Here is a 13,882-nt window from a genome sequence, read left to right as displayed (position 1 = left end):
CGGCAAAGGGGAATGATCACATATATTCCCCACATCAGTATGCCCCGCCAGACCATAAAATACATGGACTTCTCCTCACCATCTCACTTTGAACCTCTCTCTCTCTCTCTCTCTCTCTCTCTCTCTCTCTCTCTCTCTCTCTCTCTCTCTCTCTCTCTCTCTCTCTCTCTCTCTCTCCTCCTCTCCCCCCCCCCCCTCCCTCCCTCCCCCTGGTTTACATGTTCCCAGTTTACGTGTCAATTAATTCCACAAATTAATTGACATGCACGCCAGTGTTGTAGACACTTGCACATACACACAGTTGTGAGTAGAGACTTTTGATTTTGGCTGCTGACTTGTTGTCTTTGTTAAGAACTCTGTAATGAGGATTTGGAAAATTGCTCCATAAATAAAGATGAATGTTATTTTAGAGAGCGTCTCTGCCTAACCATTGTGTTTGTAGGTGTGTTTATGAGTCTCTCTTCAGCTCCTATGATCCCTGTGAACCAATATGTTGCTGAATTATATTATCTCTCCTTCGCCCACTCCCCCCAAGGATTTGGACTAAGCAGAATCATAGAGTTTGGCAAGGGAAACTATTTACTGGATTATCAGTGTGATTCTGCCCAATATAACCCAGCACAGAGGATTGTTCAGTAACACAAGCAGCAGGCCCCACAACAACGATTGGAATTGTTATTTCAAGGGGTTCTTGAGTAGAATTGCATCAGATTCTTGTCAATTTAATCGATTATTCAGACCACTTCCACACTTTTCAACACCGCAATCACTCTTCTTCTTGGAAATAATTGGTGTATTTTCCACAGAAGTTATCGTTTTTTTCACCCTTTAAAGTACACACAGTTCCACAGTTGTGAAAAGCTCTGATCACAACATATTGTATAATTTTGGGAGAATGTATGGCTGCGTTGAGCAGGACACAGTGTCAATTCGGAATTTACTCAGCATTAGATAGTAGAGAACTTGAAGTCGGATGAAAACGCATTTGATGCAAAAAAGTCCAGACCCACGAGACATAAAGCCAAGCAATTCACGATCCCCTGTTTATTCTGAGCCAAATGAAATCCCTCGGATTCAAACTAATCTGCCTCTGTGTGTGTTAACCAAAACCTTGTCCAAAAAATGTAAATAACGGAAGCTGGCATGCTTGTGATCAAGCTCTTAATTTACATGATGGAGGGCCAACCTTCCTTCTCCCAGAGAGAGAGAGAGAGAGAGAGAGAGAGAGAGAGAGAGAGAGAGAGAGAGAGAGAGAGAGAGAGAGAGAGAGTAAGAGTGAGAGGGAAAGACACACACACGTCTTCAGAATTAATTGAGTTAATTAATTTAGTAGTCTCAAATCAATTTTGTTGTACAACAAGCTATTATAGCACAATATTGGCTTTATTGTATTTTGAAAAGTCAAGCTGACAATAAGATAATTAGTTCATAAGACTGAAGCTGCACCTGTTGACATTGTCAGTAAACAACGCTCATGCCAAATCAGAACTGTTGCAATGATCTGTGATGAGTTTGAAGTCCTTTTGCTAAGTGGTTTCATAAACGGAGCTTGAGTTTCAATGTTCTTCCAAACTCACTGTGACGATCAAATTGTTGAAGATTGTAGATAATTTCCCTCTCCTCGAAGCCATTTAGGAGATCCACGAGGCTTACGCTTATGGCGTAACACTTAAACCCATGGACTCATGGATAAAATATGCACAAAGGCATTGCTTAAAAAAAACAAAATCTGTTTTTCAGCAAGCCCTGACAAATACGGTTCTCAAACACTGGCCTCGTTTCACACCCTCATTACCAAAGCCTGCCACGGCATCGTGTTATGCATCCCGCCACTCTGACGCCAACGTTAAGACAACAAAGTGACTAAAAATGAAAGACCCCAAATCCCTTAAAAAATTTAGTTTCAAAGACAGTCTCATGCTTTGCCTCACAGCAGCAGAGAAAACATGTGGTCCAGAAACACCAAGGGGAGGGCTGAGACACAAACCAGAGGCATCTGGGGGACTTGAGTCTCATCAGGATCCAAAGAAAACATGGGTAGAAGCAGAAAAGCAAGATCAGAGATTTATCTGTGGTTTATCTTCAGCACTGCCTACATCGAGGCCACGAAAAGCACACTACATAGCATGTTACCACAATATGATTACGCATATCCTCTTCAGAGTCATGCAACCGACCATGACCCTCGTCATCATTCCAGCCTATTCTTCTTTAACAGTCTGCCAGTTTAGCAACAGCGGCAAGTACAACAAAAACACGCACTATTCTCAGAGCCCCTTTCTAACACACAGCAAAACACCCTGAGGTGTGTAGCACCTTTAAACAAACCATGTTATACAATCACAACATGTCCGTAGCCCACCACCTCTCCGCCACACATTGGAGATCGATGCGGTGCAGATAAGCAGGAGATGACCGCTGAGGCCCGGTCGAATCAACACGGCTGACCCAGAGGGGAGCCTACTAAACACACACGCGTGGACTTACGGAGGTGAAGTTGTGTGCGCCGCAGGACTCCCCTCGGTACTTGCAGGAGAGCAGCATCTCGTCCAGCTGGTGGCTCAGGCGATCCATAAACTCCAAGTTGGTGCCTTCAAAGTTCCTGGGCGGTAGAAACAGCCTGAAGTCCGAGAGCTTCTTAAACCACGACTGTCGGTCCTCCTGGAGCAGGTCCAGGATCATGGGCCTCACTGTCCGGTTGGCCAGCAGCAGACCCAGCCAGTGGCCCGCAAAGTACAGGTCGCTCTTGGTGAGCTTGTAGAGCCGGATGGGGTTGTTGTTGCAGATGGTGACCGTGGGGAAGGCCAGCTCCTTGGCCCACTCCGTGTGCATGCGGGTGTGGGTGGGGAAGGACAGCCAGTGCAGCAGGCGGTTGGAGGACCAGGACAGCAGCAGGCCCATGGAGGTGCACATGGCCAGCATCCAGAAGGCTCGGCGGCCCATCGACCCCCCCGGGACGCACACGTGCCGGAGGCCGTGCAGGCGTGTCCTGGACAGCAGGCTGGAGGTTATCTGGGCCAGGCTGGGCTTGGCCGGACGTGGCCGGCGGTCCTTCCTTATCACTGCGGCAGGGGAACCCCGCTTGAGGCAGAGGCCGTCCATGGCCATGGCTGCCCACAGCACTCCTATAGCTGCCGACAGGGCCTCGTTTCCATGCCAGGCCTCAGGGGCTGGGCTCCACATGTGGCTCCAGGGTAACCAGAATCCCCAACGCTGTAATCGACTACTGGATGCCCGTCGTCTGCCTCGTGGTTCCCCTCAAATCGCAGGCGTCTTGAGAACTGGCACAGACTCGCCGGTGGGCGGGAAACAAAGACTCTGATTCTGCCGTTGGTTTCTTTTTTTGGCACTGATTTCACCCTTGCCTGCTCATTAGTCGGTCTCTCTCTCTCCTTACTATCCGTTCTTCACACTCGTCCTCAGATAACTCAAAAACCTCCCCAGTCGGCAGGGTAGTCAGCCCCCTTGCGAATGTGCTCCGAGCAAGGTTGTTCCCTGGCTGTGAGTGACTCTACAGTCCTCCGCGGAGACAGCGGACCAGAGTGGATTAGACGGACCGGGCTGAAGCCCAAGGAGGAGAGCGAGAGCGAGAGGGAGGGGGACAGGATCGGGGAAAGTGAGACAAGGAGCCAGAACACACAGCAGCGGAAAACGTCACAGACACTAGAGACATGGAAATAAAGTAAAATGTGTGTTAAGAAGAAAAACCCACACACATTAAAGAGCAGTGAGTCAAGAACAGAGCTCGTCTCCCCCGTCTCCCTGGAGTCCCCCCTCCTGAGTCAGGCTGTCTCTCTTGGCTCTTCAGTCTCTCTCTCAGGCTCTGATCATCGTTCCAAGCCCTGCGACACGGCAGCCGTTCCAAACAATCAGCTCCACAGTCACTAAGTCCGGGGACATTTAGCTTGATCGCCGTGGTCTCACGCTGTTGCTGTGCTCACTTTCCGCCGCTTCAAATCGCTCTGCGAGTCCCTCTCCTACCTTCTCCTCCTCCTTCCTCTCTCCCTCTTCGCTGAGCAGCGACTGGCGGAGGTCTCCCGCGAGAGCAGCCAGACACAATCCTCCCCACCCCCCTCACGCTCTCCCGATCAGCGGCTCACTTGGCCCGCGTCCACGGTCACATGCGCAGAGAGCGCGCCGCTCTGCCAACGGAGAGGAGTGCGCCCGTGTGCGCCGGGGAAAGTACACACTCCCAGTGGTCGCGTCTCACCGGACCCCGCAGGAGGGGCAGTCTCTCGTCCGTCGCCTGCTGTCCTCCTGCTCTCCTCAAACCGGTCTCTCCTTCTGCCTCTTGTGTGTGTTACAGTTGTCTCTCCTCGCTGCTGCGACGCACGTCCTCACTACCTCATGGTGCTTCTTTATCCATCGCTTCGGTCCTTTCTAAAAATAAACATCCTCCTCTCCGACATCAACTTCCGACGATGCTCCCCCCCCCCCGTCGCCACTTTGCAGGATGTCAATCAAAATGCCGCTGACTCCACCCTCCGCCAGGACTCCCCCCCCCGTCCCCCCGTCCCTCTCCACCTTCTGCTCTCCACTTAGCGCACGCTCCGCCGCTCTCTCTCCCTCTCTCTCTCTCTCTCTCTCTCTCCCTCTCTGTGCCGCGGGCTCAACGTGTTCTCTCCCTCGCTCTGCCTTCCTCTCCCGGCTCAGGGGCTACGTTCCCGTGCGTTCCCGGCTCTGAATAAGTTGCTCTCTCCTCTCTCCCCGCGGTGATCTATCTCCTCCCCTCTGCGTAGGCAGCTTGGGATTAACTCTGCCCGTCTCTCGCTCTCTGTGCCCTGGTCGTCAGACAGCTTGTCCTCCCGGCGAGGATCTGTGTGTACAGCCAGCCAGCCACCGAGGAGGGTGAGCCTGGTTCACCCTCTCTCACGTGCGCACACAGAGCTGACCGCCGAACCCCCGCCCCCCGCTGTGCATCCGCTGCTACTGCTAGGCTTCCCCAACTTCACCGGAGCAAGAGTGTGTGTGTGTTGGTGTGTTAGTGTGTGTGAGTGTGCGTGTGTGCAGGTAGGGGGTGGTATTGAATACAAATTAGAGTCTTTGAATATGCCTTTTGCATTGTTAATGTATTGTCCTCAACGGTAAAGCCATTTAGATAATGGTGTGAGAGAAGGTTGTGGTGATCTTCACTAACAATCACAATACTGATTGTCGCATTATGACTTTTCACAGCGTTCTACCATATGAGACAAACTAAACTGCCAAGTTATGTATTTGATTTAAAGTCAAAATAACAGGAATCACATCTTGACAGCCTGAATGCAAACGTGCACATAGGAGAATCAGTAAGAAAATATACATGCCAACGATTGCAAGAGGGAGAGCCCAAAAATCGGATCAGATCACGTCTGATCCCACTCAGTCTAGTACGTAGTTAAACAGCCCATGTTCACTCAAAAGGCTTATCTCGATAACAGTGTGCATCACATTTTTAAATCCGCTCATTTGCATTTAAATTGGGGAGGGTAAAACTCACCATTCTTCCTCCCTATACAGATCTTAGGAAGGAAGTTTTACTTTCATCTACGAGAGGGAATGAACATATTTGTCTTCTGATTCGTTGATTCAAATCTTTCCATTCCTTTCCTCATTTTGGACGCAAAATGCTAAAATGCTAAAATGCTCAAATTGAAAGGGATAAAACATCGTCTCCGAAGGCCGCTTCCACAAAGTGCTGCCTTGCATTAGGATGAAAGTGTTTCTGTAACGAGTACAAAGACAGAGAGACGGAGCCTCCTGACATTCGCCTGGCTCGGCCGCCCTCTGTTGTTTCACGGACCGGCTCTTCTGTCTCGTTGTAAGGAAGTTAAAACATGCCTGGCTCCATGGCAGCCCGCTCTGAATCCCTCTTCAGATACGTCAGAGAAACACCGTGGGCTAGTTTCATCCCGCAATGCAAACCCGAGCCGACTCGTGAGCCTTAAGACACTGTTCACTCTGTCACGCTGCATTAACGTAAACACACATTAAACCAAACAAGCGTGCGCGTGTCTTTGTGGGTGTGTGTTTGTGTGTCAGTGTTTGTGTGTGTGTGTGCGTGTGTGTGTACGCGTCAGGTCCAACAGAATCCTGGCTGTTAAAAGCTAAACTACCTTCGTGTCCGCTAACACCTAACACAACATATCAGGAACATAAAAATGTCAAGAACATACAAACACACACAAACACACACACACAACATAATACAAAACACACACACACACACACACACACACACACACACACACACACACACACACACACACACACACACACACACACACACACACAACATAATACAAAACACACACACACAACATAATACAAAACACACAGACACACACACACACAAAGACACACAAAACCAAAACACACACACACCCTAATACCTATTCGAGAGGTGGACACACCAAGCCTATAGCCGGCATCAGAGGCATCCTTGTACAGAAGAATCCACAGACTGAATAATTAGCTCAGAGCCATGGTGAGGGCTTCAGACCAGCAGAGCGGTCAGTGTAACAACAGCTCAAAGGCTGCACACATCCCAATTGCAATCAGCGGGGTGAGTCCATGATTAATTAGAGATGTTGCGTGCCCCCTGAATATCATATTCAATTACATTACCTCCTCTCTTTTGCCTCGTTGGCACAATGGACCCTTCCTATAACTGTGAAACAAAACCTAAGCCAGCGGTCTGCAGACTAAACGGCTGAATGCCTCTCCTAACTGCCGAAGCACAAACCAACCGAGCCTCACCAGGAGACTTGCATGGAGTTGGGTTATGGGATGGCTGCTCACAATGGGTCGACTTGTCTTCATCAAACGCACACGCGCACATCGCATGTGCAGAGCTTCCACACCACGCAATGATGGGAACACTGTGTACCGTAGCGGAACGCGGACCAGAGAACCGAGCCAGGGTCCACTTGAAGACGTGTTCTTCCGTACGGTTCATGTGCACTCGGCTACGGAGAGCATCAGGGGGGGGAACTACCAGAGCAAAACACGAAGTGGACTGCTGCTTAATTGGTGCGCAGCACGTACCATTCCCATCCTCTGAACTGCACAGCCATAGCTGATTCAGGGGTTAGGGTGAGGGTGAGGGGGAGGGTAAGGGATAGTGTAAGGGTTAGGGCTAGGGTAAGGGTTAGGGTAACGGTAGGGCAGGGGAGTGGAGCAGGGGGGATTCGACCTCAGTCACGGTGCAAATCAATCATACCCGATATGAAAAACGCCTTCAAACTAAAGAGAAAAGTTAGATTCTGACTGAACGGCTCGTTTTTTTCTCCGTACCGTTTCAGACAGACAGCAAATCAAGCTTACGGAATCCAAAAAAAGGTGTCAGACTTGTCAGACGTTAAGAACTAGGTAGACTGATGTTGTTGGCATATGTGCTGATTTCATTCCTGCTTTAGAGTTGACTCAGCTCTAGTTTGGCTTTTAGAAACTTTAGAAGCCTTTTAAACATATTTTAAATAAAATATTATAACACATCTAATATATATACAGACATAAATCCACACAAACACACACATCTATATATATATGTTAATGTGCCCATATGCCACCTCTGCATTTCCCTTCTGTCTTTTGTGAAGGAGTTAAAATATTATAATAAAAAACATGGATAAATGGTGTAAAATATGGTGTATAAACGGACATCAGAGGGGCTCTGCGTGGTTGGCTGCGGTCGCTATGGATGAATAGGAAGCTTTATGTGGGTGCAGACGGTACAGATTACAACCGCTCCAGCCACCGCGCTTTCAACACCCTGAACGGAGGCTTAAATACTGAGCTAATGCGTTCCATGTCGCAACAAGTCCCTTGTAGTTTGTACTTGTAGTTTTCAATTCATTTAATAAAATGGACAATGTATGATTGCAAATAAATCCAGGAAGCCTTATCTGTATTCAACGATACCAATTTTAAATCCACCATTTAAATCCTCCCCAAGTACTGGTGTATCCTCTCGTGTACACCTTTGTTAAACAGTGTCTCCTATGATATCCCCCACTGATCCCGACTTGCATGGCCTGTCCAAGAGTGTGTCATTCCCAGAGAAACCCTTCCTGGTGTGTGGTCAGGAACAAGAGGTTAGTACGGGTGGCTCATTAGATCCACTGTGACCCAAAGCAGGGGCTATAGGACCAGGCCGTCCATCACGTGTCAGTCAGAGCGTCCAACCTTCACAGGCAGGGCCTGGGGGCTGTGCTGGGGCTTCTAGGGAATGGACGGCTACATGGACGGCCATATGAGGCCTCATCAACCAAACCGTCCAGGGTGCAAACCTGTCAGCCCAAGAAACAGAGACCTGTCGGCTGACACGGAGACTGGCAACCGGGGCCTGGTATGGGATAATATAAGAAAATGTACGATATTTCTGAGGGGGGATAGAGCTGTTTGTTCTTCCCTCGCAGCGTTGCTTTCGCTCAGGGAAATATAAAGCAGGTGAAGGTAAAGGTATTGGACAAGCGTGTTCTGTAAAGAACTGCAAATGGTTTCACTGGGCTCCAGGGTTCTGTTCCAGATAGTAGTGTAAACATGCTGGTTCCCCTGGTGGTGGAATCCAAAAAGGCGGACTTCTTTGTAAGAGCTTTGGCAGATAAAGAAACAACGGTCTCCTTCAGTGTCCTGTTTATTCAGCGGTACGGGAGGCTCATAGAGACGGCCCCAATCGAACCGTCCTCCAACCGTCAGTGTGGTATCATCTCAGTGGGCCTGTGGCTCCCTCTCCTGTGAACACACCCCCTGACTCGCCACCTTGGGACCCATATTGGGGTCCTTGTTTAGTTCCACTGACGGTCAGATATTTGGGGACCGATATCCACAGCTTCTACCAGGGCGGAAGACAATGGGAGATTGGGAGCGGTACAAATTCACCTCCACACCCCAGTCACACTACATTTGGAACTTAAATAACGTGCTGTTCCTCTGATGCAACCCAATTTTTCTATCGACCATTCCACTAGAAATTGATTCTGTTTTTAGTGAATTATAAATGGGCCTCCAGGCTGGCTGTCGTTAAAATGTTTTCAGCCCAAATCGGACTGAACCGCAGTCAAAAACGAGTCTCTGACCCTTGGTTTGCTCACAGACACTGTATGCTTCTTATGCTTCAAGGTGTTTTGACAGCCTAGTTCTAAATACTTGCAACCTTTGTTTAAGGTGAGAAAATGAACAACACCAGAACGACAGGGTGTGCATTCACGTTATGGCCTGCTTCTGCTCACTGGGTCGACAGTGAAGGAGAAACAAACATTTCGGCTCGTCTGAAACCAGGAGAAGTTACCCGATGCTTTGTTCGAACTTGGTGGTGGTAAAATCCCTATAGTTTTAATTATTTTTCTACTGTCATGGTTCTATAGCTGAGCCAGGAGCTGTCTTAGCTCAGTGGTGACTTCAGGGACCAGATATAACATGATATCCGGGCACCAGCTGTAACCTCAAGACCATTGAGGTACAAAATACATACACTTAAAGCTAACCAAGCCAGTATATACCCTTTAACATAAGGGGATTTTTGTACCTAATGATATATATCCATATATACATTTATAAATATATATATCTATATAACTAATACCGGCTTCTGTGCAATACAAAAGGTCAAATGTGAGCTGTCAACTTTCAATCTCAGAAGAAAAAAACAGCCAGTGTTGTTTGAATCAAAGTTAAATAAGCCAACTTTTCTGTCGTCTACGGCCCACAAAGAAAGATTTACCAACGCCGCTATCCACCTTCAGGAAGGGGACCGAGATACAGCAGTGGTGGACGCTACGGCGCTGCTTAATGACACCATTAGCACGATCAATCCAGAAAGCAATTTGCATGAGCTGGGTCCATTAGTCAGAGGCGCTGTCTGGATTAGACAGGGCTCCAGTCCACCAACCCGCTCACAAGTTCACAAGCACGGCGCAGAAACAATGCACGCTATCGTGATCCGGTTTACTACCCAATGTGTGCCAAACATTGTGTTGTGTGGGTGTTTGTGTACGCTTCAGTTGTCCCCACAAGTTCTCAGAGACCTGTGGAACGAAGGGGAATGAAAGGCTAACAGTTGAATCGTCTTTTAGAAACTGGAATTCCATTATTCCGGGTTGCACTTGGCTGGTTTATTATGACGAACTGTCGGATGCTATAATGGGCGGCATGTGGCACAGGAGGTGGAGCGGGTTGGCTTGTAACCGATAGGTTGCTTGTTCGATCCCTGGCTCCTCATGGCAGGGTCTTGAGGTGTCCCTGAGCAAGACACCTCACCCTAACTGACGAGCTGGCTGTCGTCTTCAATGGCTGACATTGCCGTTGATGTGTGAATGTGTGCAATAATGTGTGAATGTTACGCAGTATTGCAAAGGTCTCTAACCGGCCACTGTTTAGAAAAGCGCTCTATGAATGCAGTCCCTTTACCATTTAAAATAAGATCAGGTTTAGTTGGGTGAAGGAAGAAGGTCTATCGGGACATTTACATCAAATCCCACAAGGACCTCAAAAGACGTCCTTTTGAAAGATTTTCTTAACCAGGGAATGCAATTTAAAAGGTATGAGGTAGGATGGAGGTATAGAAAAAGGTTTTTTTGGTGTGCTTATGAATACACAAGCACAACACATGCATCTGGTCTATTTCATACTATTTTCTATATTGTGGATCTTTGAAACATTTGCAAGAGCGCAAGGCCATGTACACCGGCGGGCACATTCTGAAGTATCAAACTGAAAGCAAACAAGTTTCACATTCAGACAGAGAGAATGGCAGCTGCATTGGAGAGACTACACAAAGAAGGGCCATTTACTCTTACGTATCTCAAAGGGAAGTGAAAATCCTTAGAGTTGTCCTTGATTCCCTGTTGAGTGCTAGATTCCAAGTCCTGTTATGAGACTGTGAATCAAGAAAGAGGATTTATTTTTGTGTGTCACGTTTTCGTGGCATAATTATACATGTAATTTGGACAACATCAATTTAGTGTTGTTTATACATACCTTTAACCAACAACAATTTAACATTTATATCGCTTGGAGATCACAGAGGTTGTGTCACTGAGGAGGAATACAAGGTACTCGTGGATTAAATTCAACATTTAAAAATTATTATTTGTTGTCTGCCGTGATCATTTCTTCGCTCAAAAAATTCAAAATGGTTCCCCATACAATACGGGCATGGAGCTTGCCTGAGAACTGTAAAAAAAGGGAAAACGAGCTTCTTAAGTTGAAACGCAACAAGATCACATGATTATGATGTCATATGTGAGGTAAATAGGCCTCACATATGACAGGTAAATAGGCTAGGGCCGGCGGGGCGACTCAATGGGGGGGGGGGGGTCCCTCGGCCCAGCTGTTTCCTCTGGGAAATCGTTGATTTTTTCGGAATCCATTTTGTAGTTGGTGAAAGGAGATTGCTCTGGCACAGTACAGAAAGTACTCCACATGAATTAAACATGAGCTGAAATCATACTACTACTAAGGCTCTACTGGAAAAAAATTCTGATTTGCATTTGATTTGAAAGCACGTCACCCTTTTCATCGGTATAAACGGACGATAGCTTATACTGAGCGTCTGGTTGAAAGTCTGGCCTAGACGCTGGACCCAGCCCAGCGGTAGAACAACAAGATCCTATACTCTGACAGCTTTATCACCTCATCACCAACAAGTCTTTCCAGAGAAAATTTCACGTCGAGATTAGGATGGGTCAAAAATGATATTAAATTGGTTATTGAAATGTAAAGGTGAATTTCAAAAATGAATAATCTGACATGTTCACTTTAAATGTCCTGCTCATATGCTTATCTTTTGCGCCAGCTGGAAATGTTATATTTCCTATTATTTATTGCGGTAGCTATTTCGCTGTCCTGTTTGTTGACAATCACAATCAAAAGGAAATCTTCAAACATCCCGTTACACAAAACAATGAATCATCACGAATCACTCTTCTTTGACAAGAAACGGAGCAGCTTGCAAACATTCATCCGGGGCGGATAAGACCGCTCGGTAATCACACAAAGGTCGCTCTGGCGCTTCTGAGACGTACCATGGCCATCTCCCTCTCATAACATTATGCATGCCATTCTGTACGTGGAGAGAGGAGACGCCTTGTCTGAAAATACCTCAACATGATTCCATGCTACCTCAAAAATGTCCAACATACGTTTCAATGCTACGACTGAATGCATCTTAGTGTACAGGGTGGGTGTGAAACACAGACAGTTCTGTGCATGCAGTGCAGCCCTACGTGAAGCAGTGGAGGAGGGCTCCAGAGTGCGCCTAATTTGGGCGCAAATGCGCCTAGAATTCGGGGTAGTGCAACCAAATATTTTATTTGGGCGCACCGGTGCGACTGAAAATGTATCTGGTATAATTATTATTATTTTTTTTTTTTTACAGAGCAGTCTATTCATAATATTGTAATGACCAAGGAAGAGGCAGTGAATGAAGTATTGATTAGACAGCGATTTATTAGATACCTAATAAACCGTTGGAACACGCAAGACCGGTAACAATAGCAACGCCGGTAAACAAACCCGCGAAGCCCAAACCAGGGGCCTGTACTACGAAGCTCGATTAGAGGGTTAGCGAGGTATGTTGAGCTGAAAGTCTGGGTTAGCTGTAGGCTACCATGAAAGTCGATCTCTTTAAGCGTCGCTGTATCACCATGGTGACTTATGCTCGCAACCAAACCTGGTCGGGAGTAGCTTTTCAGCGAGTCTACCCGGAGATCGGCTACTTATATCGGCGTGCGCAGCTTCCTAGCCCCTCCTCCGATAATGGCGTCACCATTTGTGGGTGTTCCCATGGACCTCGACGCATTTATCGTACAGGCGTCTCTCCGGAGACAGAGTGTTTTTCGGGACAGAACCGATCCCTTGGCATTGTCTAACGATATTCTTTATGAGAGATACAGATTCGGCATTTATTTAATGGTCAAAATATTATTAATCAATGGCGTAAATATCGACGGTGCAACCGGTGCAGCTGGTCAACAACTCAGCGCAAGGCAGGCACTCTGCAGTCACGCTGTCCTGACGTGATCTTTTTATTTTGCTCTGAGAATCGAAACGGCGATGGAAAAACAAAAACATTGCTATTCTTAAGTGTAGCGTACATTCTCCCTCCCTCGGTTATCGGAGAGCAACAAAGATTATCATTCCCCTGCAGTGTCCTACCTCTAGAATCAATAACGGCACGGCCAAACATCTATTATTAAATGCTTTGGAGGCCGATGTAATCGCATACAAAAAATATTACAACAAAAGGTGTACGGCTTTTCATAAATATCGGCTCGGGTAAAACTTCCTGGAACACAGTTTACTCACGCCAGGTCATTATACCGGTGGTTGCTAGGCAGACGAGCCAAACAGGGCTGGTGCCCGTCCAGGGTGATGCAGGCTGAGCTGGCTCAACCATATCTCCTTCTTTCCCTGGCCCGCTGGGACTTTAGTTTCATCAGACATCAGATAGGAGAGCGATTGTCCCTGCTTCACACAACAGCCATCTGTCACATGTCATACATCCCTGGACCTAACAAGCCACTTAGAGACACTGTGTTGGTCTGTCAGCAGAGAACTTCCAGCAGTCTCCTCTTAGTCCCTCTGTCTCCTCTGAGTCCCTCTCTGATTGCAGGGGCTGGGTTTCTGATCTCTACCTGAAGTGAATCTGGTCTTCAGGCATCAGGGAGTACGAGGATGTGCAACAGGGTCTGACGTGTTAAGCAAGTCAATGAGCCGGGGGAACCCACTCCAGCTTAGGATCCACGCAGCATCCACTCAGCCCGGCCCAGTGCTTCACCCAGAAGAAACCAGGGATGAACTCTAAGTTATTAAAATACGAATTGTGTACAGCCGGGAGCTGATTAAAGTCGAATTGGCAAAATACCGAAGACAATGCTTGTTTTAACTTCAGGGGGCTGTA

At 47.5% G+C, this 13,882-nt stretch overlaps 1 protein-coding gene across 2 annotated transcripts in view; it reads right to left on the bottom strand.

The window, feature by feature from the left end:
• The window catches only part of asic2 (acid-sensing (proton-gated) ion channel 2), a 276,803-nt gene that overhangs the window by 85,731 nt on the left and 177,190 nt on the right, over positions 1–13,882 (bottom strand). The window contains exon 1 of one of the 2 annotated variants that reach the window (XM_030348548.1): positions 2,488–4,427. The exons of the other annotated variant lie outside the window; for it this stretch is intronic. Coding sequence (XP_030204408.1) covers positions 2,488–3,183 — 696 coding nt within the window. The 5' untranslated portion in view covers positions 3,184–4,427. Of the gene's footprint in view, positions 1–2,487; positions 4,428–13,882 lie in introns of those variants that run through there. 2 annotated transcript variants of the gene reach the window in all.

The sequence above is a fragment of the Gadus morhua genome, chromosome 2, assembly GCF_902167405.1.
Source record: "Gadus morhua chromosome 2, gadMor3.0, whole genome shotgun sequence".
NCBI lineage: Eukaryota > Metazoa > Chordata > Actinopteri > Gadiformes > Gadidae > Gadus > Gadus morhua.
The sequence above is the reverse complement of the archived record's forward strand: the minus strand, read 5'-3'. Positions and strand labels throughout refer to the sequence as shown.